Source organism: Manis pentadactyla, chromosome 9 (assembly GCF_030020395.1).
Source record: "Manis pentadactyla isolate mManPen7 chromosome 9, mManPen7.hap1, whole genome shotgun sequence".
Lineage (NCBI taxonomy): Eukaryota > Metazoa > Chordata > Mammalia > Pholidota > Manidae > Manis > Manis pentadactyla.
The window spans coordinates 94,906,481-94,934,343 of NC_080027.1; the positions used below are offsets into that span (position 1 = coordinate 94,906,481).

Below are 27,863 nucleotides of genomic sequence, written 5' to 3' on the forward strand. Positions count from 1 at the left end.
CATTAGAATGAGTTTACCTTCAACATTACTGGAAAATAGGAACTGCGGAGCTACGAATGAAGTGTACTAGCTTAGAATCCCAACACTGAAGCTAATGACACAAATCAACCTCCTGCTAACTTTGAATAAGAGCTTGTAACTATAATTCTAATTACTTAACTTTTAAGAAATAATTTAGTCTAATTTTTAAATGACAAGGAGTGCTAAAATAATTAGTGATAAAGTAACTAAAAAGATTGTTTAAGAAGGAGAGACACTTGGGAGTCAATTCCAAGAAAAGCTTATACTGAGTCTGACACTACATAAAGAATCAGAAAAAGTCCAGGTCTCAAGAGGCTTAAAGATTAACATATATATTTGATCTGTGTAGACTATAGGGACGATTCATAGAAAAGTTTCCTGCTGATAAGGAAAGAACTTTCTCTTTTGTTTAAAACTGTCAGTTATATTTATTTTATGTTGGTGGTATTTTGATGCAATATTGCCAAACCTTAGGGAACATTCAGTGAAAGCATGGGGGATTGGGAGAAATAGTAATCTGAGCCACAAAAGAGTGGTTTAGGGTGCGTTAGCAATGAGCTGAAACTGGAGGCTACTCGTGGGTAGCCAGAGCAATTTAATTAGTGGTCCACAGATAGGAATAAATAGAGTCTGTTCCCGGCAATCAAAAGAGGTATGGATTTAATTTTTTAAAAAAAGATACCTCCCATTATTGTCAATGACACCACGTTCAATGCTAGCTTAGCACCATAGACATGTTATATTTGGCAAAACTCAGAAAGTCTTAAAACTAGACCTATGAAATGCTTCAAATAAATTGAGCAATTCACAAATCAAGAGGTAAAGGTAAGAAGATAACTTTGAAGGTCTTAGAGCATACTGTTGGTCATCAATAAACATTTCCTAAATGAATGAGAAAAACCAAAAACCATGCCATTTCCACCAGACACAAAATCTGCAAGTTAAAAGAAGATGGCCTGAAGTCACCTAACAGGAGAGTACTGTATTCAATGAGCAAGCGTGAGACAGGCAAGTACATGCAGAGAGGTAGTATAGACCAGGCCGGAGGATATGATGAAGGCAGAGTAAAGTTCTAGGAAATGGTGAAAAACTATACAGAAATGGAAAAAGAATGGCCATTTGAACTTTGTGAGCAGATGTTTTATTCCAACTCCTGCTATATGGATCTGGCCTAACCCAAAAGAATAACAGAAACAGGTTGAACCTAGATGTTAGTTATTTTGAACCAGTGAATCAGGTCTTAAAAGTCACCCAGCAGATTTCCTGATAAAGTAATTTTTAGCTCTCAGTCTTTTCTCCAAAATAAAAAATACTTTAGTATTATCAAAGCTCATATCCACCCACTCCTGCAAATGCAGTATATCCTATAACAATAATGCATTTGAAAGACTTTTTTTGCTGAAATAGATTACAGTGTACAAATATGTTTTATTACATTACAGACTCTAAGGAAACACATACCACTTCATTCTGGCCACTCAACTAAACTGGCTCTTACCAAAAACAAAAAAAACAAGCACAGGGCTTTTTAGTAATGTATTAAAATTACAGTAATTTAGTTTTTTACTGTAATTTATCACAGTAATAATTCTAACTGCAAATAGTCTAGGCTTAAAAAATATAAACCACAGTTATATTTTTAAATATGTTTGATTAGTGTTTTTTTTCATTTGAAGTTCACTAATAATAATCTTATGTGTAAAAGATTTAGTAACAATAAAAGCCTTTTTCCTCTCATCTTGAAATGTCAGATGATTTTACCTTGGGGTCAATTAAATCAGGGAATAGGACTGGTGGGTGTTCTGTGACACATCTATTTTAACAATCATTCCAATATTTGAAAAAGCAGAGACCACTTATTTATCAGTATTATTATTGTCAGAACAAAAGAACATTTCAAAATAATTGTGTTTGGATTGACAATTTGAACAAAACTTGGTTGAGATTCTTAGATATGAATAGGATAAGCCTAAGAGATTATTTTACAATACAGGAATTTAATGTTAATTGTGAAACTCCACTTAAACCTGGGATCTCATAAATTTAAATTATGAGATAGAAAACTGAAAGCTCACAACAAAGTTCTAAATATAATCATATATGCATCAATCTGTCAACTGCCTCTAGTTGGCACTACTGCTCTGTCCATTTTTCTTAAGATCACTAAAACAGTTATTAACCTTGTGCAGGGTTACACAGACCTGGCGGCAGAACTGGGTTTGGATCTAGAAGGTCTGATTCCAGAGCCATGCTCTTGACCATGCGGCTCTGCTGCGTCCTTATAATTTAGGTGACGCCTCAGAGTTCAGCAGAATCCTCAGCTCATTCACCATTTCCTGGTAATACCATCTATTACCACCACTCTCTCTACTTCATTAACCTCAATCTGACTCTCAATACCTTCCTCTGTTTCAGAGCCATAGTTCTGTCTGCCAGACTTTTCCACATATCTGTCCCATAAGTACCTTAATGTCAGGACACCCAAAACAGAAGTCCCTCTTTTCCCCCCTGCCTTTTATGCTCCTCACTGTTTCCAATATCCCATTTGAACAACACAGACTCAATCTAAATTCTGCTTACCATTCTGGCTACCATCAAATACTGTTGATTGTTACATGTCTGTGTCTCTTGTTCCTTCTTGTGTCCCCTCACTAATATTGTCTTGTCTCAGCTCATCTACACCTGGCACATTAACTTTCCAAATTGATCCCCATCCTGTCTCTAGGCTCTTCTCTCAAACAATTCTATGCAATGCCTTCAGTTAGGTTCCTTTAATACAGATCAGAAGTGACCTTCCTGTTCAAAACTCTTCAAAGTTTCAAAGCACGTTAAGTAATATGCACACTGAGAGCTGACACCTGAAGTCCCCTGTTACTTAGCTGGTTTCGCACGACTTCAGTTTGGCCATCCATTAACAATACACCTTCACATCTCATACTTGAGTGAAACTTCACACTTTTTCAAACCTCTGTATCACTCTGCCTTCTATCAGTAACCACACCTTTGCTTTACTTCCTCCCTTCTACTCCAAACTCTAAGGACACCCACATCTAAGTCATCTTCACAGTCCACCCAACCTAAACACCATGTTATATGTGTGGGAGTTGCTTAAGAATTCTTTGAGTGGATGGGGACTATATATATATATTCACAATATATGTGAAGTTACATAAATATGGTCCAAAACAGAACTGTTATAGGATATATCACCTTTGCAAATAATACCTTCAATCAACATTAGGGTGGAATATGACATTGCCTTTACCATTTCACCCTCTTGTGCAACACATCTATAAGGAACTGGTTGTTAAGTCTTGAAATTAAATATTGTTAACTAGAACTTTCTCCTAAAAAACTTTTAATTTTACACTGTTATGTACAATGATGAATCTAAAACATTGAACTATCTTTAAATGCCTTCTGATTCAAATGGAAATTATGTAATCTTCTGGCATAATTTTAGGCCAAATGTATTTTACTTAGTCATTTGGAAAGGTGGTTATCATAGCTTTGCTTATCCTAAAACTCATAAAACCTATAATCTATCAAATTCCTACTGAAAGGAAATCTGTATCTGTGTTGTTAATAGAGAAACTGAGGCAGGAACTACAATACGTACATGTATCAAAGACAACCGTGGGAAAAAAGTTTCCTCATCATATTGAAAGACCAAATATACTATATTTTGCTTCTACTATTTATATCCTGAGTGCACTTTGGTTTCGTGCTTTAAGTTTAAATGCAGATAATTACTATGGACAGATTTACAATGTGCTGGTTAAGTGACATAGTCCTAAACTTTAAACAAGAGTAGATCAAAGCAAAACCCTTTTGTAATAAAGTAAAATCACTATCATGCTTTTCAAATAAAGGGTCTTTACTTATTACTATTCGGTAGGTTTTGCTCTTGGCCTGTGAGTTTTCAGACAGCAGGAACTCGTTTAAAGACATGAAACTATTTCTCACATTCTATTTAGCTCGTGATTCATAGTTATTTGAAAATAAGTTTTCTTGTGGTAAACAAACTTATCAGTGTGCCACAGCAACACCAAATATCAACATTAACATTTTTTTCCTTCCATCTGTTCTTTTTTAAAAAACAAAACCAAAAAATTTGAACTTTAAAATTAAAAAAAATTTTTTTAGAAATTTAAAAATAAAAAAAAACTAAACAAAAAAATTATCTGGCTTTTGAGGTATACAGCTGAGAAATATACCTTTAAAAATTAAAATCCCAATGGCAAGTTTTATTAGCACAGTGCTCCTGACAAACTAGGGGAAAAGACATAAAATCATCTGGCCTTAAGAGTCCTGGTGTTGATAATAATAAAATGCCCATAGACAATATCAAATGCACATAATAAAATGGAGCCAAGTGAAAACAGAAAACACAGTTCCTATTCACTTTCTCCTTTGGATTTTAACTCCTTTTTGTTTGGGGGCAAGGAAGTGGGTTTGGTCCAAAAGGTGTCTACTCGTCCCAGTCTGGAGCAGAGAGCTTGAGAGGGAGTCCCCAAGAGGGAGCAGACACACAGACTAGCTCCAGCAGGCGGACACCTCCAAGAGAAGGGGGCAATGATGAGGCAAGAGCTGTGCCCGCAGAACAGAATGTATGGCAATTTGTGGGCACATAGTCACTCATGGATTCCAAAGCACACATAAACCCTTCCTCTAACAGGACCTGGCCTACAATGTTCTGACAATTATTCTCACCACAAACTATTCACATAGTGAAACAAAAATGTTTAAGCAGCACGAGATTAGAAGAGCATGTTCTATAAAGAATTACAAGCAATTAAAAGCAATTACAAGTAGATAGTCATTAAAGACAAAAAAATCCCCTAAACATTACCTTATAAACTAATGAGCTAGGAAAAAAAAATAATTCACAGATGTCAACAACAACAACAAAAAAGTAAAACACCATTAAGCTATGATAAAAGTTTATAGTTTTTTTAAAAGCATCTATGGACTGCTATATTTAAGTTTTTCCATTATGTTGCCCAGTGTAAAACTTGAACATTAGGGTATTAAAATGAAGGCAGAAATAATTTTAGCATGTGTATGAAGAAAATGTTTAAGTAATATATGGTATACCGCAATAAAAGTATCTTACAAACAAAACCTCGTATTTTAACTTCAATAGCATGTTTGAGTATACCCTTTCTTCAGTGTTCAACCACAGTATGTTATCAACTAAAAATCACATCTGCAGCATGTGTTTTACTTATTATATAATCTAAAGGTTATATTTAATATTCAAAGTAATCATACTTTGATCTAATTATTAAAGGGTGAGATAACTGTACTTAATGAACTCCCAAGTATGAGTAAAAGTCTGCCTATTCTAATTATCCCCAGACAACATTAGCAACCTACTCTAACAAGTACACTATTACCTCTTTGGAAAGTAAAAGTAATAGAACATTTAGCCACATGATTCTTAATTATGTAGAGCTGATACACCTTTCCAAAGTTATATTAACTTGCCAACTAGAAATAAGAAAGTGGGGTGTAACCAAAATAAATACTTCAATATAGGATTCAATATACTTCAAGTTAGAATTACTAGCATTAAAAACAAAACAAAAAACAGAGAGTAACACTACCAACAAAACTAAGTTCATAGTATGTGACTTTCATTTCTTGGACTTCAGTAAAAAACTAAACAATGTGCATGTTACACTGTTAAGGAAAAACTTCAACTCTCAAAGATGATCCATTAAAACCAACCTGGCTATCTCTTCTCGATGAGCAGTCCAATCTCGGATGTAGTCTTCCTGTTCTTTTATCCGGTGCTTGAATGAAGAACTAGTAGGCATTGCTGGCCCAGAGCTCTGCAGCCGAGTTGTTTTCAGGGCTGGAGAAGTACGTAGACGAGTATGTTTAGGGGAATTACGGTTTGATCCAAATTCATCTTCTGAGGTGGAAGCATAATCAGTAGGAAAGCGCCTCCATCTTGAATTTACTAAATTAGTTTAATTATTGAAAAAAGAATTACTATGTTAACTTTTAAAGGTGATCAAAAATCATGATTTCAAAAACACCCATGAGACACACACAGCACAATTTTCAGTAACTGACATACACATACCTCACAAAAAACATAAGTCTACCACTCCTTAAAGCTAGCAACACTACACTTTGGTGAATTAGAAACAATGAATAATTAAAAACAATCATAACACTGTTTTCCATAGTATGGTGAATAAACATTCAAATGAAAAATTCACTAATGATAAACAACTGAGCAAGCTCTATTCGTAAATATTTAACTCAGGTACTTTTTAATGCAAGTATTTCTCATTTGAGTGAAGACATGGAATTTTTAAAATTGACAGTAACAACAACAAAAATGAAAATAAGGGAAAAGATTTCCTCATGCCACATGGACTTTCAACACAGAGATGGTTAAAAACCCCTCTTCCCAACAGACAGATGTGCATAATTCCTGCTGTGGAAATTATGCCTTTATGGCAGAAAAAAAACATTACCTCAGTCATTCAACATCCTGTTATGCTATGATTGGAAAAAGTCTTTTTACATGGTAAAGACACAACAAAGCATCTTCAGTACAACTCTCTGGTACTTTGACACTGAAAGCATATGATGAAAATAGACACTGGCATAAAACCCACAAGGAGCTAAACTCCACAAACTGTTCTCACCACCACTGCCGTTTAAGGCACAGGAGATAATTGAATAGTCACATTAAAGAAAATGGCAATCACTTTACAATTTAAGGTTAGTGAAGACAATTAGAAAATGGTATTGCTGACACTTGAAAAATCAGAAGACCAATTAACTCCACTACTACTGTTAAAATGAGAATCAATCATGCAAATAATACGAAGCACAGAGGTAAAAAACAGGGAGATAATGGCTAATTCACGGTAAATTTCACAAGGGCAGCAACCATGCCTGTTTCATCCACTAATGTATATGTAGGCACTTGGCAGAGTGTCTGGCTAGCAAATGTTTTCGAGTAAGTGAATGAATTCCTAGATACTGACCATTTGTTCTTCTCAAATTAAGAAAAACCTAGCAAAAAGCATGATATTTTTGGTCACCAAAGTGACAAAACCTTAGCACCTGCTGTAAATTCCAAAATCACTGTTAACATTAGAATAGTTTTCTTTATCTTTCTCTATCTTTTTTAAAACAGACACTGACCCTAGGCTGTGTAGGCTGGTAAAATCCAGAATTCCTTCATCCTGTTCCACTAGAATTTTATACCTCTCCTGTCTTTTTCTCCCCAAACTACATTTTTGCCTGGGGCTCTATAAGGTTGAGTTGGCTCTAGGATAAGACTGATATACATTGCCCCGAGAGTTGGTTTAAGAAACAGAAAATTTATAATCAGGAATATGCCACACATCAGAACCTACCTATCTGTCCTGATTCACAATCTTGTATGAAGCTCTTAGAGCTTGGAACTAGATTCATGGGTATGAAAGAATGAATATATGCAGAAACTTCATAGCTTTCTGTAAAAGTGTATGCAAACATATATGCAGAATTCTAGGTAATTTACCATAGATTTTTTGGAAGGGTTAATAATTTTAATTTCTAATTTTATAATTCATTAACATAAATATGTTTACCATAGTGGAAATTTACTCATTTCTAGAAATTTGAAAACTCTTATGAACTGAACTGTCCCTGAGACTTGAAAATAATTTTAGGGTAAGTTTAGGAATAAGAGCAAAGAGGTTTTAGAAAAAAAATTAGAAACATGGCAAACTGATTGGAAATATGGCAAACCAGTCTGTACTTTCCAATAAAGGCATTTCATTAAACACTGTCTTGTTTATTTTGCTATTTTAGAATATTATTCATAAAAGTAAATTCATAAATAAGAAAAATACTGTTTATTAAATTTCCTGAATTTTGATTTGGAAACTGTAGTAACCATACATATAACTGAAAATTGGAGAGAAAACAAAACCAATAACAAAGAGTTTTAATAAACTTCAGAAAATGTGAAAACATAAGCAAGTATAATGGAACTAAAGTAGTAAATTTAGAGGTAAGAGAAAGAATGGCATCAAGGCTAATGTATTATTCCATGAGTGGCAGAACCTGTGACAGCAGAGTGAGAAACTAAGAACCAAGTTCTAAATGTCAGGTGACAATGTATAAGCAGAATCACATTAGAATTAGCTCTTCTTAGTCTGAGTCTCAAGATCAGAAAATAATCGCAGTTTGGAGAAAAAAGAAAAACCTTTCCAGACAAAAATTCATAAACTTTCCACATATTTTTATAGGTCGATCTAGAAGCCAGTAAGAATAGTGAATTATCTAATATTACTTTTAAAAAGAAAAGCAACTGAACATATTTAAAAAACCTCAAGGTAACATTTTTAGGTCTGTTCTCTTAAAATTGAGTGTAAAATAAGAGATAAAATAAGTAGGGGATAACAGAGGCATGAAAATATGATTAATAAATCTTTAAGTAATTAAGGGTTACTTTTATCAGTGGAAAACACACACATGGTGTTACCTGTGGACACCACTTGGCTTGTGTTAACACCAGCGTGGACAAATGAGTGAACTGAGGGCCTTTGAAGGAGATGGAACTGGGTAAGGAAGTTTAATGCCAAGACCTCTGACTGGCTATTTCTCAAATAAATTCTTTGAATACCTTTTGCTTTCTTGATTTTTGCTTCCAAACTATAGTGGTTATATATGTTAACCGAAGAAAACCCCTACAATCTGCTAGTTATTGCAGAGGATTGTTTTTAACTTCCCAATGCTAACTTATTTCATAGACTTTTATAATAGAATGATCTTAGTCAATAGATAGTCTAAATTCCTCAATTCAGAGAGAGGAAACAAGCCCAGAAAGGTCCTGCCTTGCTTAAATCAAAGTTTAAGCCAGTTCTACTGATTCCCAGATGTCAAAACTCATTCCTTGCTATTCCAAGTATTTTACAATTACATGTCAGAAAATGTTTATTTTTGGTTTTTACATGTCCAGTGAGACTAAATTTTTTTAAAAGGCATTCTGAACTTCTGACAGAATGATTTATGATTTCTACCTGTGATGAAGAAAAATTTTACTTCTTTCTCTTGGTCTTTATTCTGTTTAACAGAATTAAGTTTACATTTATATCATTAGGCTTATTCAATATACTGGTACTAGTAAGGAACTTCAGGTAAGCCATTATATTGAAATTTTGTATTTAAGGTATTTGACATACCAATCTCTAAGAGGCATCTTGGCTCATAAAGTGCTAGGTAGCACATATAATAAAATGAGACAAAGTTCTAAGATGGGCTTAATTTTGTAGCTAACCTGAAAATTATTTTAATTACATTAACTATAAAATTTATGTTATGAAATTATGCAACACTCCGTCTTTGTTAAATTATGTTCACTATAAAAATACACTATCCATGATGTCTAACAAATTAAAAAAGGGGAAAAGTTATCAGGATCATTTATCTGTGAATGCTCTGATTTCTTTTATCATTAAGCAAAACTTGTTGTCATTAAGACACATCCACATCTACAGATGTAACAAATACATCTCAGAAAACAAACACTGCAGCTGTGCACTTATATCAGAGGATTTTTGTGGGAAATTAAATCACAAGCACAGTTTACATGTATACTTATGAGCAAGTACCACGTAAGATCATTTGGGGGAAAAAAAAAATCCCTGACAGCATTCTGTACTGGGGCTTGACCTGCAGGAAGAATTAAGTCAAGCCATGCACGCCTAACATTTAATGCCTACCATCTATAAATTTTGAGGGTCAGATTAGATATGGGAAAAAAACAGTCAAATAGAAATTCTAAAGATATTAACATCATGCTTTTATTTTCTAGAATGTGTACTTAAAACATAATGAAAACCAACTGCTTTGATAATTCAGGATCCTTAGTTTTAATGTATCTTATCAGAATATATCTGGATATTTTAATATAACTTGATACTGAAGGATCACTGAAGGAAGTTTGGCAGTGGACTAAAGTCCTAAAGGCAAATTACATCAGAATTAAAGAAGCACAAAAGAACCCTAACTCTTAATTTTGCTAAATCAGAGCTTTCCATTCTCCTATTTTTATCATATAAATTTCTTTGAAAAACTTTTTTTATATAGCCTAAATTAGAGAATTTGAAAGATTATAGAATTATATTTACATATGCCAATTGGGAAACATCAAGGCTTTAGGTTCAGACATTTCTAAGTCCTTTATAGTTTACAATGTACAAAGCCAGTACGGTTTCACGTTCTTTTAAATCATTTCAAAAGCTAAGGAATTTTATTTTCTTTTTCCATTCAAGAGATTATAATTATCTTAAGTAGAAATGTCATAATAGCAAAGATAGCTCAATTAGCAAAGCTGGAAAGGTATGTTTGTTTTTGTGTTTTCTTTTGTTAATACCTATCCCATGTAATTATTTTAGTATGTTACAAACACTGAGTAAAAAGATCCTGGCAACTGTTCTTCTAGATAAAGTACAGTACTGTAAATGGGCACCTTGAGAGAATCTGAGAGTACAATCCCAGACCACATATGACTTTATGCACATAAAGTAGAAAAGAGAACATGAACTTGGTAAAATAACAGAATTACAAAGATTATAGTGAACAATACCAAAACCTTTGTATTGTACATTGGATTTGTATATACTACTGATAATAATCTAAAAGATTCTATCTGGCCTCTACAAGTTTTCAAACAAGTACACAGAGACTATTTCCCAAAGGTAGCCTAGATGGGGTAGAGACAACGACAGGCTAGGAATGAACAGCCTTGGGTTCTTACTGCACCCCTGCCGTAGCCATGTGATGGGGGCAGGTTATTTCATCTCTTGGCCTTAGTTCCGTAAACTGAATATAACACTTCTAGCTTTTGAATTTCATTATTCTAATTATTTAATATAATACTATTAAGTTTGAAGAAGCCCAAAATCATGTACCTCAATTTACCCTAAGGAATTTTATTAAGCAATTCAAGGTACTTTTTGGACATAAAAAACTGCATGTTTATTAAGTTCTGTATTCAAAGAAGCTGTAAACAAAATTAATTTTTAAAGGCATATAATTATGGCACCTTATAGCTGTTTCTTAGACTTGCTGAAGTAATCATACCTGGCTTCCACCTCAAATAAGCTCTTCATGTTAAACACCCAGGAATAAAACCAGATCATTCATGTGTTAAAAGCTAGGCAACCAGTACAGAAGGAATTGTTCCATGCCACCTGGTATATATACCTGTTGTGCAGCTTTTAAGACAGGAAAATACTTAAGACATTTTTATGTACTTAATAGAGATGAGATGACAAAATAAGCAGAAGAAAATTTCTCCGGGTACACACCAGAGAAAGCAGCACAAAGGAAATGTGAGCTGAAGAGGTAGAGCCATAAGGTACAACAGAGTAACACTAGGTAGACATAAACCAAACACAGTAGTTAGTTTTAAATACTTGGCAATATATCCACAAACCACCAACCAATGCTGGAAGGGTAGAAATGAGGATGGGGGTTAGCAGGAAAATGCCACCTATTCTTTGTAATCATGATTATGTGTTACCTACATTCAGCCTACATCCATTCCTACCACAGATGTGACCATCATTACCACAGCCATTGACCAGGACAGAGAGGGAAATGCAAAAGGAGCAGGGGACGACTTGAAAGGGAAAGATAATGAACACAGAGTGCCACTCCTTTGGGGTCTTGTAGGCTGTACTGTGGTAGATGACAAACAAGATAAGTTTGTACACCAACTTTCCCTTCACTCTTTACTCAACACTTAGGGCGTCCTTAGGTACCTGACAAGGATAAACCTTCAAGTCCTTAATGCTGGTTTCCCACCAGCTAGACCCACACATGGGGATGATTAGGAACTAATGAGACCAGGTTTTCAGGCTGCACACAGGCATCTTGTCTCAGTAGGCTTGGTCACATATGTATTCTCACTGGCTACAGCTCTGAATATGAAGTATATAAACTGACAAATACATCAGAAGTAGTTAATTTCTGGAGGGTAGTCAAGTCACTTTTGTAATTATTACATTCAATGACAGCTAATTACTACGAAATGACATAACAGCACTTCATGAGACAATGCTCATAACAGTTAAATTTCTGTAACCCAGCTTGACCCATATGTACTTTGTGATTGTCTCATGAATCCATCTTCTTCCACTGAAATAAATTAAGAGTTAGTTTTCATGTGCCCCAACCATAGATTTAACTTTAAAAATTATATGAGACATTTAAAAATAGGAAAAAAGGGTAAAATATCAATTATTTCACTTAGTTCTGAAAGGGGTAATAAAGGCATTACTGCTTTTCTTCAGGTTCATGAGAGCTCTGAATTATGTGAGGATATTTAAAAATTAAACATATGCTTTTAGAAGCACAATGCTCATTTCTACTATTTGCACCAGATAATTCCTAATCTAATTTTGACAAATCCAGATATCTTACCAACTACACAATTAAAATTCAGAAACTAGTTTACCATACTTCTAACTCTGAGATCACTATTTTGCTCCAGGACACTCACTGGAAGTGTGTCTAATTTCTGAATTTTCCTTTCTCTAAGCTAAGTAAAATAATTTTTATAGGGAAAAAACTCTCTATAGCATAACCTGTCTGTTGAATATTTTGAGAAGCAACATTAGATGTTTAATTTAAAAAAAAGAGGAGTCCAAAACCATAAAAGAAATGTTCTAACATTACAAAAACTCTGGGTCCAATTTACCTGACGGAGAGCCGTGTGTTGAGGTCATACTTTTGACCTTGGAGTCTGATAGCCGAGAGATACTGTTGGCTCTAATTCTAGGAGAAAATTTATCTGTAGGTACTAATCTGGCTCCACTTCTAATGATGGCTTCTGCAGTCCGTGAAGAGGCACTACTTCTGGAGATTGTTGCTTCCGAGTCACTGCGAGCTGATAGCGAGCCAAGCCTTGTTCTCCGAGGCTGAGCCAGGAGGTCAATCCTAGAGATGCTGCGCCTTCCGGTGGGGGGTTTTGATGTTGAGCTTGTTGTGGACACTTCAGAAGCAACCGATGCTTTGTCTGCATCTGCTAGTTCACTGTCTGAAGCTTCCCCGAGTCGTGCTCTGCGGAGGAGGGAAGTCCTGGTAGGTCGTGGCCTTGGGAGAGTGGTCGATTTACTGGACGAACCTGGTGCTACAGGAGAAGTCTTAGATTTCATTACTTTACTTCCTTCCAGTTTGGAATGTGCATGCTCATCAGTAGAGGTAAGTGGAGTCCTTCCATGAGATTTACAAGAGTAAGTTTCCTGGTCAGATGACATTATATCAGAGATGGCAGAGTGAGGTACACTCGAGGTCTGGTCATCGTCTGTTAGATCTACTGAAGGCTGTCTTATTCTTCCACTGGACTGTACAAATTTACGACCATCTGCTCTCGAACCTGTATCTGCAGAACGACTTTTAGTTTTCTTTTCAATTTTCTCCCTAGGACCAGAAGATGACGACTTTGTAACATCTTTGGAAGGAGAACCTGAGGAACACCTATCTTTATAGAGACTGGTGAAACTCTTCCGCTTCTGGGTTGACTTTCTTTCAGTCTCTCCAGTGACCAGACTGATTGTACTCGCTGTGTCCACATCAGATTCTGGGGAAATAGAGTTGTCTCTGTTGTAACTGGGAGTGTCTGGGCCTTCATCAGTTTTATTATCTTCACGCAGTTTAGCTTCTAGAAAAGCCATTACTGCTTCTGTGTCTTTTAGAATGAGAGTTGTGTCCATACTAGAATCAGTTTCCACAGAGTCACTTCTGTCTCGTATTCTACTGGCAGCTGTCAGTGCCAAAGAAGGGGGCATAGATGAAGTCTGTTTGTTGATATGGGGAATGAGCTCTATGGGTATGTTTGGGCTAGGCTTTTCTATAGTGAAGCTTCCTTGTCGCACTAGTGGCTTGGAGGACTCCTTCTTGTCAACCCCCTTTGAAGTTTGACATTTCAGAATTTCTTCGGCTTTCCTTCGCTTGCCCTCGTTTTGTATCAGCCTTTCTCCTTTGCTTGTAGAATGTCCTGGAATTTTTTCTTGAGGTTGTGACTCTTGCTTAAAAGAGTCCTCCCTACATCTATCTATCTGGCCTGAAACAGTCTTTGAAGACAACTTAGTAGGGGTCCATTGTGCCTGCTCCTTTTGTTCTAGTTGCTGAATTTTAGCTAATGTTTGCTTCACCAAAGAATCTTCCTTATCAGTTTCACTTTTCTCCCTTCCAGAAGAAGAGCTGCCTAAGTGAAGCAGAGCTTTATTCTCTCCAGCAGTTTTAAGGGTCTCACCATTTACTGCCCTGCTCATTTTATTCAGGGCTCTGTCCACATCTTGTTTATCTTTCTGGTACACCTGTGCAGGTGCTTCTTTCTCCTGAAGTTCTGTGTCTTGTTTTTCTCCTATCTCTGACCTTGGCGTTATAGCCTTTGCTCGGGAGCTCTCCACAGACTTTTCTTCATTTGGAAGCTGGGGCAGAGTTCGTCTCCTTCTCTCTACCTGACCAACCAAGGAAGTGGCTAGGCCAGTAGTTCTCACTGAAACACCAGACTCACCGGTATCTGTATCTATAAAGTAAAACCACAAGGAGGAGTTTATTAGGGCAAAAAAGGAAAAGTAAAAGAATATCATGTTATATGGGATTCTGAAGTATAAGTTAAGAAATGGCTTAAGTATAAATCTTTGAGTGAATAAGCCAGCATTATGATACAATGGTTTAAAAGGCAAGGCAGATTACTAATAGGGGAGTCGAGAAGGCGAGTTGTATGAGATGAAAATTAGAGGCTTCTGATTTTAAGCCTATATCTCTTCTTTTTATCTTTTAATGCATTCTATGGCAGGGAAGTTCACTGTGTTCATTCTTGCTTTTGTATCCAGCCACAAAGTTTAGCTCAAGAAAATGTGTTATAGAATTGCATAGAGAATGTCTAATAAACACTTTCGGTTACATAGTATAGAAGAAAATACCTGGTTTTTAATAACTATTATCATCATATATCTACCTGAAAGAATGACAAGCTTGGATTTCCTAAGTAAAATGTAGAACTTTAACAAAGTTTTCTAAAAAAAGAAAAAAGAAACCCTCAAAGGTGGTTTTCATCCAACCACACACTCAACGGATGAGTCTTTAACAAGAACATTTTAAGATTTATGTGGATCTATCAGCTTATCTAACTAAATTCATTTAGAATATGATAAAACAGGGATGAAAATGAAGGCCAAGTGGTCTATTCCTCTTTAAATATCAAGAGTAGAATTTTGCCTTTTGCATCTAACACCTAATAATTGTATAATGGATTCGTGGTAAGTCTCCTAGCCCCTGGCCCCTCTACTTGGTTTGTTTCCCAGTGACCAGTTTATGTTAACTGATCTGCAAATCACTCTGTCTTTCCAAAGATTTTTGGTAGTACTATCAATTACTTCTAATTTCTATGGTAAATAAATCATATACCTTTTCTAGTAAACTGCTGTATGTATTGCTCAAATACTTGCTGACTATTTATGAACTTCCTAAACAAGATTTCTGGGGTGCCTCAAGCCAGAAATGAAATAAATTTCCATTTCCATTTCCAATTACAACAAAATTAAGAATATAGATAAAAAGTTGCAAGTAAATTTTCTTTGAGAGTCTTATTTTTAATTAAGAATGTAATTAACTGAATCTAACAAAATCATTAGCAGCATATAATTTCATTTGTGGTTTTTAAAAGAAACTATTTCAATTCATAAATATAATTAAAAGGTAATAAATGTATTAGATTTGCAAAAGATACATTAAGTAAATTGAGTATATATTAAGTTAATTCTTTTTCACTGAATATATGGAGCAAAGTGATGTTTAAGTAATATTTGTATTAATGAGTGGGATAATGTGGAGTATTTAAACATGTCATATACATAAATTCATATATATATGTGCTCCATCTAAAAATTATCTTTTCACCTTCATTAGGGCTATATTTTAACAGTAGCTACATTATTAGTGAAAATGAAATCATATTTGTAGGTAAGTATGAGAATGTATGAATAGGTTTATTTAGGTTTAACGTACTTCTCACTATATAGATGCAGCTTGTTTTTTAAAAACTGATATTAAAATACTGATATACAAGAAAGAAAAGAAGAAAGGGAAGGGAGGGAGGAAGGGAATACCATTCTCTAAAGGAGGAGGTATAGACAATTCCATTATCCTTTCTCCTTGATCATGCCTTGTATGATTAGCAGCCAAACTAGCCCACTGTGAAACCCAGCGTTTGTTTCCAGATGAAGATGGGCTTTCCTAAGGGAGAAAAGTAGAGAAATCAGACAGTCTGGTCAAATGTGATTCTCATGAAGGTAAATTCCACTTAGGCACATTAGCCTGTCATATAAGGCAATATTTAAACTTCACAATGCTGTATTATCACTTATTAAACTTCCTCAAATATAAAATGAAGATTCTAGAGGTAACCTCTTTAACTAGATTTTATTGTTACTGTGAATGTAGTATAATTTTCTCTACTTATTAAATATTAACAATGATACTAAAACTCTCGGAGCTTAAAATTTATTGCTGCTGGATAAACTTAGGTGTATTATCAAAGCTTTGTGGCTACAACCGCGCAGTTAGTCCTACTCCATTCTATGGAACAGGGAGTCTAAAGGTCTATTTCTAAATTGTTCTCTGGCCCTCTATGTTGACTCTGGGAATCAGCTGGTTCCAGAGTCTCAAGGAGTATTAAATTTGCCAGGTCGTGTCTTCAGAGATTTCAAAAACAAACCCAAAGCTTTAGACTTCTTTTTATAACAATTTAAATTTTCCAGAAGGAGCTAGAAATCACTCAACCTTTAAGAATTTTCTATAATCAGTCTGAACCTAGACCTGCCCATGTCCAGATCTGTCCTTAAGGTAAGTGCTCTTTGAATCCTTACAATCAAGTGTGAAATGGAATTTAATTCATGATATGGCTCTACAGACTTATGGACACACTGGTAATTCTTAAGAGCAGGACAATCTAGGCATTGGATATGGAAGATCCAGGTAGGAGAGAACAAATTAGGTTCTCTCACTAAAAATCTAAGCCAAGGCTTAGTATGATAACTGGAATGACAAATAAGGAATGGAAAGCTATGACCAAAATTTTATTATGAATTATCCAAAACAGTATTTTCTTAGAAGTGTCAAATTTACTGTATTAATGATGACAGGCTAGAAACTGATGAGGTAAATAGTTCATACAGATCTGCTACATACCATATGATTTCAAAAATAATAGGTTAAAATAGTAAGTGTATATGATGACATACATACAATGAAGCCTAAGGATAGCAAAGTCTGCTGAACCCTTGGGTTCCCTTTCAAGGTTCTGTGGTACCTGCCCACAGCTCTCAGTACTGAAGGAAGCAGCAGAGCCATTCACACCATGTTAGCAATATCTACAACAGGACAGAAGAACCACTGGAGAAGACTGACCTAGCGGCCTCTTTCGGAGACTCTATCAAAGGCAGGTTCATAAGGGGCTAGAGATAAATCTCACTTGGCATGGGTTGAGGAACAGAAAAAAGAGGAAGGAGTCTTATAAGTTCACATTCACCAGAACCCTTCCTTGAGCAGTCAGTATACCAAAACATTGCCTCAAATGTTTACTTGCTTTCAATAAGTAAATTAATAAGCATCTTAGAAAAAGAGACCAGAATCAATATTCTGTAAGATCATGGGGGAAAAAGAACACTTAAAATACAGTTGACCCTTGAACAACACAGGTTTGAAATATACAGGTCTATTTATACACAGATATTTTTCAATAAATAGATAGGAAATTTTTTTTGGAGATTAGGACAACTTAAAAGAACATTTTCTTTTCTCTAGCTAACTTAATTTTAATAATACAGTATATAATACATATAACATACAAAACCTGTGTTAACTGACTTTATGTTATCAGTAAAGCTTCCAGTCAACAGAAGACTACTAGTAGTTAAGTTTTAGGGAGTCAAAAGTTCTATGCAGATTTTCAGCTGTGTGGGAGATGGATCCTCCAATCCCCATGTTGTTCAAGGGTCAGCTGTACAGTAACTGCTTTGACAGTTCTCAGGCCCAGAGCATAAAGGACAATTTTAACATTACTAAACAAACATGTAGGTGTATTTACCAGTCTATAAAAAGTAGTTTATTTACACTTTATACAAATGTAGTACTTTATTTATAATTTTGTTTTATATATATTTTAAGATTTTATTTTATTTATGTTTTATACTTATTTACCATCTACATATTTTAAATTAACTTGGTTCCTGAGAGGCAGTAGAACATAACGAGGAAGAGAATGAGTTAAGAAATCAAGGCTGCTTAAGGTGCAAATTCTAGTTCTATAAGGTGCTAGTTTCAAGACTGTGGCCAAGGTAGTTTCAACATATTTCAGTTTCCTTATTTGTCAAATGGCACACACAAACCTGCCACTGAATGAGAGCTCTTAGTATCTGAGTAACTAGAATTAATTAATCAACTCTTCTCAGTTTAATGCATTTTTTTACACTTCATCTTGATGTATCTGTGTGTAATGAAATTCTAACACTGTTTCCAATAAGGGAAACAAACATTTGTTCACTGCATAAATCTCAGACAATTACCACGCTGGATGCTTTACATACTTGGTTAAACTCCTTGTAAGTTGGTTTTATCAAAAACACCATCTGTATAGATAGGACAACTGAAGATATGAGAGGGGGAAGCACCTAATTCAAAGGCCCTCTAGTAGATGGGGGTTACATGTGGCAGTTCGGGGGCTTGCCCTCAAGTCCTTCTAGCTCTCCTATCCCAGATTCCCTAAGTAGGTTAACCAAGCCATCCTTAATCAATCTCACACCCTGGGTTATACTGCACTGACATTTATTTAGGTATGTGAGTTGCATCTAACAGGCACTACTTTGCCCAGGCTTCCTGGCACACCAGACACATCTTTCCATTCCAAATACACTGCCTCCTAGAAAGTTTAAGCAGTGCATATGTTTGTTTTATCTCATAATGCCATTAGAGCAGTGACCATGCAGCTCAGTGACTCCTTATTGATACCCAACATTTTCCCTCACTGACAAAATAATGTTAATTTAAAAGAACATAATAATAATAACTGAAATGGAATTATTGCAAAAGTGTTTTAGGCTTTTTTTAGAAATAATTTGGGAGAACTTGTTTCAGAAATATTTTTCAAAGGGATATATCAACTACTTAAAATAATTGTAAATGATAAAAATTTCCATTTCATGAGTGTAAAAGTATGAGATGTGTGTACCTCTGAGCTGTGAAATCCAGGTGTACTCAGTGGTTTTCTTTCTTCCATTACTATTGCAGCTGAATTGAGAGCCCAATCTTTTATCAGATCTTTATGTTTTTCATTGATAATAGGCCTATTATAATCCTGATTGTCATCTACTCCAAACACCTAGGAGGAGAAAATTATTTTACAAATGAAAAGTCTGAGCACCAGATTAGTATGTGACTATTATCAATAACTTCAGAGGCAAGTCAAAATATTCTAAATTAATTTCAAAAGGTAATGTTCCAATAGGAGAGGAAAACAGGGCAGTGGCAGCTTATGTAAAGATCCTTTTTAATACTTAGCAAATGTACTGTTTGATAATAAGAAATATTCAGGATATCACATTTGATTTGTTAAAAGATACTGATAATGTTAAAATTATAATGCAAAGAGGAAACACTTCAGCTTGTCTCTTTGCTCTATTATTTTTTGAGAAACGTGATGAAAACTGTAGCATATGGCTGACATTATCTGTTCCTACCCTAGCAAATGTTTAACATTTACATGTATGATATATTCATACATATAATTTTCTAAGGTCTGAAATAACAGATTTTTTAGTGTGATCTTTGTATAGAATACAGTGTATGTCTTAAGCTTTGCCTAAATATCACTCAAAGTCCTTTGAAATGCAGATTCCTGGGTCTATTCACACAGATCAGCATTTTCAATAAGCAGGTTGTCCATAGTCAACACTTTTAAAATTATTTCAAATACAGAGATCAATAAGCACATGCTTTGATGGGCAGGACCTGAGTCTTAAAATTTCCTGGCACATAACAGGACCTGATGGTGTCAAATAAACTGGAGAAAGGTTTAACTCCATAAACTTATTAACACTGCATTATACCATTAAGTTTTTTGTTCCCAATGCTTATTATTTATAGGTAATATGTATTGTTCTATTTGTTACAATCAAGAAAAATATGTGTTTGAATTAGCTCTTGTAGAAAGGCTCTTTAGAACATAAGCAAAGAGCCTTATTTGCTATAAAAAGAGAAAAATGCCTTAGGTTTAAACTATTCTCTAGGTCTCTTAATGATCATACAGTACACCTATCTGATAAATTCTCAAGTTCACATTTAGTAAAGCAGGGATTAGATTTTCAAAGTCACTGAAATTTGGAAATTTTACCACTAGATGGCCTTATTACTTAATATTTAATTCAAATATAACAATAATTTTTAAGAATTATGATTTAATATTCTATTGAACCACTCAGTATTCAAATTTACTTTTTAAAGAGCATATTGTATATCATTAAGTTTGAGTCAAATATGAATTAATAATACACAGAAACACAATGTACAAAGGAAAAAAGCCTGCTTCATTTTGCTAAACATCAGAGATTTTAATAAAACAAGCAGTAAAAAACAGTGCATGTACTTTTCTGTGTGCTCTGTCTTTAGCCCTATTTGTAAAGAAACAAATGAGAGATACGCAAGCTACTTGTGACTGCTGTAAATAATTTCTAAATTAAGTCACTGAACTCTAAATTTATATCCTTATTTTCATAATAACTAGGGAAAAAACCTAATTCAAGTTTGGAAGTAAAAGATAAAAATAACCACATGTGATGCCAGCATGCTGTATCTTTTGGCATGTTAATTTACAAATGATTTTAAGTGATTTTCCAATTTGGTGATACCTCATTCTAATCCATACTCAAAATGGAATTCAATTTCCTCAAACAACTAAGCACCAGCAGTTTCAAATAAAATACAATAAATCTCTCCAAATTACTCTGACACTATTTTGAAATGATAACAAAGACATACATACAAAGAAGCAATGCTTTTAGGAAGGGAGCTGCAGTTATACAGTAAAGAGTACTCAGCTGACTTCTTGCAGATTCCTTTTAAAGCATTAGGGACAGTAGACATGTTATCTGTCAGAGAAGTAACAATTATTTATTTTCCAAATAAGTGATAGGGCCTTAAGTACTACTTATGGGAAAAGAAGCCTTCAAGTTCTGTTTTGAAAAATTTGTGATGGCAATGACTACCCCAACTTCAATTCCACATTGTCTCTTTTGTGTTGTAGGTACAAAAACATCCACTTGTAACAACTTTCATGTGAAAACAAAGTGGACATAAACCGCTTATACTGTCCATGTACTTCAAAGCTAATATACTTTTCACATTTTAAAAAGTACGTATAATCTGACTATAGTCTAACAGTTGGGGGGAACTTGAGGTGAGTACCTCAGAGCAGAGATCAAGTTTGCCAGACTTTCTTTTCATTACAAATTTTGTCCCTACATGATTTCATCTACATCCCAAGCTTCACTTCAGTTTCCAAGTATAGGTAGCCACTCACCTGACTGTCCTCTCTCCCCAGATGACACAAAGGTATTTCAAATGTTGTATGTTAACCCAGGCTCATGATTTCTTTTCTTCCCTACTTTGACCTGGGTTCAATTAATTCCCCAACTTCACACAGGACAAAATTGGGGTCTCTCATTCAGCTGGCAACTTCTTTAGGCTAGAAGTCTAAAGTGGAGGAGGGACAGAGACGAGATACTTGTCTAACCTTTACGCTCCCTCTCTAATAGAACCCTCCATCCCAGGTTTGCCAGTCGGTTTCTAATTCTTCCAGGAGGGAGCAAAAGGAAGGAGTGGTAAGGGACAGAACTTTTATTTTTGAATTTGTACTACCTGAACTCTCTGGACCTGGCAGACTTTTAAAGATAACTCATTAATCTTAGGGATGGGGAGTGGCTTTCAAATGCTCTCTCCTATAGTTCCTTTCATTCAGGTGGCACATCTCTATTCTGGGGAGTGATAGGATTAGGATAAGAAGATAGCACCTCCCTCACCATCCCACTCCAAGAATTATGGGACATCTTCTCAATCTTTCCTTTGAATATGTGCATGTGTTTTCTGGTACCTCACTTTGGGATTTAATGTCTACACTCAGTGGCAATCTAAACAATTTTAACAATCAATCTGATCCTGAGGTATGGTACTTACTGTCTGTAGGCTACTAACCACCATAGGCCTCAAAAAAATACCTGATTTTAGTCCTTGCTGTCAGGGAGCTTAGGTCTAATACAGGAAGCTTACAAAAAAAAAAAAAAAACATCACCACCTGACCCATCCAGAGGGGTAGTTAAAACTTCCATAAGAACCAGACTGTGTTTTTAGATCTTAGTTTAAAATTTAAATAAATGAAATTGTTCAGATGATAAAGGACTAGTATGTATAATACAAAAAAACCTCTGAGATGTCTGACCTTGCTTTTTTCCACTAGCATATTGTTGTTATTATTTAAAAGCTCAGACTACACAAAAAATGTCCATAGTTCCTAATTCTGAAATTGCAGGGCTGGGGAAGGGAGAATAATCATATATCAAACCAAAGAATACTGGGTCAATTTTCATGGGGGTAAATATCCTGGCTACTGAATATTTGTAAAAAGAGGTCCAATTCTATTTGGTAACATCAGATACAGGCAGTTTGCAAATTGTGACAAAAGAGAGACCAGTGTGAAAAGGGGAAGGGGGCGGACTGAGGCATATAAATACAGTAATATAAAAGTAGAGCAAAACGGTAATTCAACAGCCAGCAGTCTGTAACTAATTATTTTTAAAATTTTCAATTCAGTTGAAATTCAGAATTCATCTTCCCACAGAATGAGAAACAAAATGGTAGGTTAAATAGCTTTTGTGGGCTTGCTTTAAAATAACAACTGAAGAAACTACTGCATTAGTTTATCAGTCATATCAAAGTGTCTCAGTAGAAACGCACTCAAGTTTCAATCTCAGAGGACCAGAACAAGTCTTCCATCAGTGAGCAAGACCCTCCTGGGGAAGGAAAGCAGGATCTCTACCAGTTCAAGTCAAAAGTAATGGTTCCCACTAGCCATTTCCTTTCTGTGAAAAAATCACTTGACACAAATACTTTAAGAACTACACAGAATTCTAGCCACTGACAGGGAACAAAATCAGGATGATTTAATATAGGAGAATTTTTTTAAACTTGTAGTAATTTCTATAAAAATGGAGTTTCATTTTTAAAAAGAAAACTGTAAAATTCAGTGGAATAAATTGTTCTGAATGTTTAACATTGTGATCTTTATAAATGACTTTAAATTTAAAATTTAGACAAAATTGTTAGAAAAAGGAGCTCAGAATGGGAGTAGAAGAGACATAATTTATCATGGTATACCAATAAACAAAAATACGTGCAGATTCATAGCAGCATTGTATACAATAGCCAAAAGGTGGAAATAACCCAGATGTCCACCAACAGATGAATGGATAAATAAAATGTGGCATATCCACACAGTGGTAAGTTATTCAGTCATAAAAAGCAATGAAGTACTGACACCTGTCCCATCATGGATGAACCCTGAAAACATACTAGTTGAAAGAAGTTAGTCATAAAAGGACACATAATATATAATTCCATTGATTATGTCTCCAAAGCAGCAAATCCATAGCCATAGGCAGTAGACTGATGGTTGCTGGGGGCTGGGGGAGAGAGGAAGGGGAAGTGACTACTTAATGGGTATGGAGTTTCTTTTGGGGTTGGGGGGATGAAAATTGTCTTGGGCTTTGATACTGTTAATGGCCACACAACTCAGTGAATATACTGAACTGTCCACTTTAAAGGGTTAAAATGGTGAATGTTTTGTGAATTTTACTTAAAAAAATTCTTAAAGGTGCCATCTAGCTTTTATCTTTTTCCTTTTTATCTCTCTCTGGGTGAAAACACTGTCAACTCTTTGCCCTCTCCCTGAATCTTTTCCACATCCTGGATTCCTTCCACTCCTTAGGAGAATTATGTCCACAATCCCTTCCTTTCCACCACTGGTCACCATTCCTACTCTTTTAGCACCTTCTGTCATACCTTCACATTATACTCAGGTCTAATCTCATGCTTCTATAGTTAAAATGTCCAATTTATCTCCTCTTTATGGCTCATTTACTTGCCATGTATTCCTTCTTTTCATCCCTAAAATCTGCCTACTCACTGACGCCCATCTTACCTGTTCCTGGCTGAGCAGGTGTTTCAGGAGCTCAGCTGTTAGCTAGGTACTGCTAGACACTCACAGATATCTCTAGGCTTCTACCAATCAAGGCAATTCTCCTGAAACTTACATATTTCTCCTGACACAAACCACATTCTTTTCTAACTTTTATAATTACTATTTTAAAGGTAAGCTCATTAATACATACAAGATTTAAAACTACACATTTTAACAAGTTATTTTAGGATAAGTATATAAACTGTTTCATCACATAAAATAAAAGAAAGTCTGGTTGGATATGATCAATCTATAAATTCCCTGAAATAATTCACATATAGAATAGTCTGTATAATTCACAGACTATATAGCTAAATTACATACAAATACTGACAAAAATAAAAAAGCATCTCATCAATTTTTCTCATTCATTCAAAAGATAGTGTCTACTATGTGCCAGGCACTGTTCTAGGCACAAGAAACACAGAAATGATCATGACCAATAAGATCATTCTAGAAAGGACAGAAAATAAACTAGCGAGAGGTGAGTTCTCTAAAGAAAATAAAACATGGTAATCTGATGTAGAAATAAGAGGTGAATGCTGGGCTACTTTGCATTGCATGGTTAGAAAGGGCCTCTGAAAATGAATTATGAGGAGCTAGGCACACAAAAAACACAAGGAGGGGCTGACTACCCTAAGGCATGGTAAATGGTAAGTCTACAAAGGAAAATAAACAAGATTTCATATAACAGAGAAAGGAAAATGAGGGTGAAGCTATTAAATGTTAAGCTTCTGACAGAAAAAGGTGAGGGTTCCCCTCTGCAGCTTCGGGAATTAACAGGAGAGGCTGCTGTACCTAAGGACATGGGGTGCTAAGGAGGGGAGAGAAGCATCAACCAGAGTAACCAAAAGTAGAACTTCCTGATGCAAATTTTTAAAGAAATTGCTCAGTGAGGAGGGCAAGAAACATTAGTATAAGAGGAAGAAAATCAACCTGTCAGGGTTTACCTGTTATGAACTGCTATTTGCCTTGGCCTAAGAATGTTTCTGAATTGGCATGAAGTAGAAAAAAATATTAAGTCCAAATCCAAATGCTGCCTGTTACCTAGGTCTTATGTTATTTCTTATTTGGTCATCTGCTCTTTCTCTTTCCACACACATCTGACCTGTAATAGCATGGACTTTGGATACGGGGCCTTCCTCTGCTCATCTGGAATTGTCTACCTTGATTTTGACTCTAGTTTATCATGGGTCCCCAGGCTTTGACTTGGACCTAATCTAAAATCTTGCTATGAACGTCAGGGCTGGAATTATCCATTCCAAACTGCGTACACCTGGATCCAGGCTCTCAGCACCGACCTTACAGGGCTGTTTGACTCACTCCAGTAGATGCTATATCGCCACTCTGTGTTTCCAGTCTTGTTATAGTGCTCCAGGTTCTGGATTCTTCCCTACGACTTTTTGCCAATAGAACTAGCACTCATAGCTCTGAGGACCCACAAGGCAAGAGAATATCCTAATAAGAGGCACTTTAGGAGAGAGATGTTGCTCCAAAAGACAGGAATTAAAACTCAGGACAGGAAAAGTCTGGCAGAATTGGTCTATGGGATAACACTTAAATGAAGGAAAAACACTTTTTCAGAAGAATAAAGCCTCAAACCCTCTACACTGCCCAATTTTTTTCTTGTCCACATAATATTTAGTGTTCTGTTCTCACTCCAAGTTTTTCTCATTCAACCTGGGAAGGCCAGGAAGCAGCCCTGACAACATCCTCTCTTCCCTCAGCAGTGTCTATTTGATGGAGAAGCGGGAAGAAGAAACTGGTACTCCAATGGGCTCTCCAGATGCCACAGGGAGGTGAAGGATGGCGGGTGGGGAGGAAGACAGCTATCTCCAGCTCAGCCAATCACAGAGCTCTCATTCTGTAGAGTATCTCCATGAGAGTTTAGATGTGAAACTTAAGAGGTCTTTACAAATAATAGGCATCCACGTTAATGTTATAAGAGGTAAATTCTGGGACAATCCACAAAATAAGATTATCTACTGACAAACATAGCATAAAAATATGATCCAATGCTTTAAGCCTGTAACTTGGGAGTTGGGGAGTGGACAGCTCAATACCTTTTAACCACAACAGGCACAGACAGGGCATTTCAGCTTGGTCATCTCTTTAAAGAGGTCCCGCTTTAACTGTATGCAATTTCCCAAGAGTTAAGACACAAATGTATGTTCTGCTTATCTTCTTTAGACCCAGGAATACAATGAATTTAGGCACAAAACAGAAAAGGCACTCAGTGCTTATCTTCCTTAACATCAGTGTATCATGTGATACTGTGGCTTACTCCTTTTTAATTCTGTTTTTGGTTCCAAGATGATCTTTTATCTCGGTTTTTTTCTCCTCTGTTTAATCCCTTTCAGCCTCCTCTTTTCACTCATTCCTTTGTCCACCAATGTTAGTGCCACAAGGAATTCCATACTGTCTCCTCCCACTCTGTTCCTTCTTTCTAACAGATTTCATCTATTATTTTGCATTCAGCTACACTCTAATAATTCCCAAATTAGTATTTTAGCTCAGACCTCTTACCTAAGATCCAGACATTTAATATCCAACGGACTACTGGACATGTGGTAGCTTTCTAACTGACTTCTCTGCTTCCAGCCTTTCCAAATGTCAAGTCATTCTTCACACTTATGACAGTGGTTAGATTGCCACTGCTTTACTTTAAAGTTTTCAATTATTCTCCACTGCTTTTAGCATGTATTAAAAACCCTAGACTCCTTCATATATGATACACAAGGGCGTTCAACATCAAAACCAATCTTTCTAAAGTAACTAGTCCTGTAACAAGTCCTCCACCTCCCATGCTTTTGAACAGGTCGCTCTGTATTTCAGGAAAATCCTGTATTTCAGGAAAATGCCATGCCTGTTGTGGAATTAATTTTACCTGTTTCAAAATGAACACAGTTGGCAACTAAATTCAATATTTATGGAGGACACCTAAAACACCAAGGCATTATGTTTCCTGTTGTCATGGAGTTTACATTCATGTGTATGTGTCTGTGTATGTATGTGTGTGATGGGGGAGTAAGGTGGTGAAAAACAGAAAACTATCAAGTTGTGATAAAGTTTGTGATTAAAATGAAACAAGAAGTGACTGGGGAGGTTCTTTTAAGATCACACAGCCAAATACTTCTTTGAGGAAAGGATATTTAATCTGACATCTCCTCTTGGAAGCTACTGGTACCTTCTTCCAACAGTTTATGTCTATCAAAGCATTCATCAGACTACTTTTAATTCATATGTTTTTATTTGTGTATTTCCATCCCTCTACCTACTCATTTCTTGAAAGGAAGAACTGTCTTTCAATTTGAATTTCTCTCTCCTAAGACAAAGCCTGGCACACACTAATGTTGTTAACTCAGTAAATCAGTGAAATAAGCCAGCTCTCAAATGGTGCAGTGCAAGAGAGACCATATTCAAGTTTTCAAGACTCAACAACAATAAATTCAGGTAGTCAGTACCAATGACCCCAGGTCTATACCACACCCCTAACTTCATAAGGGAGAACAAGATGACA

General features: G+C 35.6%; 1 protein-coding gene across 15 annotated transcripts in view; it reads right to left on the reverse strand.

The window, feature by feature from the left end:
- The window catches only part of CEP170 (centrosomal protein 170), a 131,869-nt gene that overhangs the window by 22,481 nt on the left and 81,525 nt on the right, over positions 1-27,863 (reverse strand). For 10 of the 15 annotated variants that reach the window (XM_057507835.1, XM_057507843.1, XM_057507841.1 and 7 more), the window contains 4 exons: positions 19,286-19,435; positions 16,167-16,293; positions 12,749-14,581; positions 5,755-5,989 (listed from right to left, as the gene is read on the reverse strand). In XM_057507835.1, coding sequence (XP_057363818.1) covers positions 5,755-5,989; positions 12,749-14,581; positions 16,167-16,293; positions 19,286-19,435 — 2,345 coding nt within the window. The remainder of the gene's footprint in view (positions 1-5,754; positions 5,990-12,748; positions 14,582-16,166; positions 16,294-19,285; positions 19,436-27,863) is intronic. The other 5 variants (XM_057507846.1, XM_057507845.1, XM_057507839.1 and 2 more) reach the window with 2 other exon arrangements.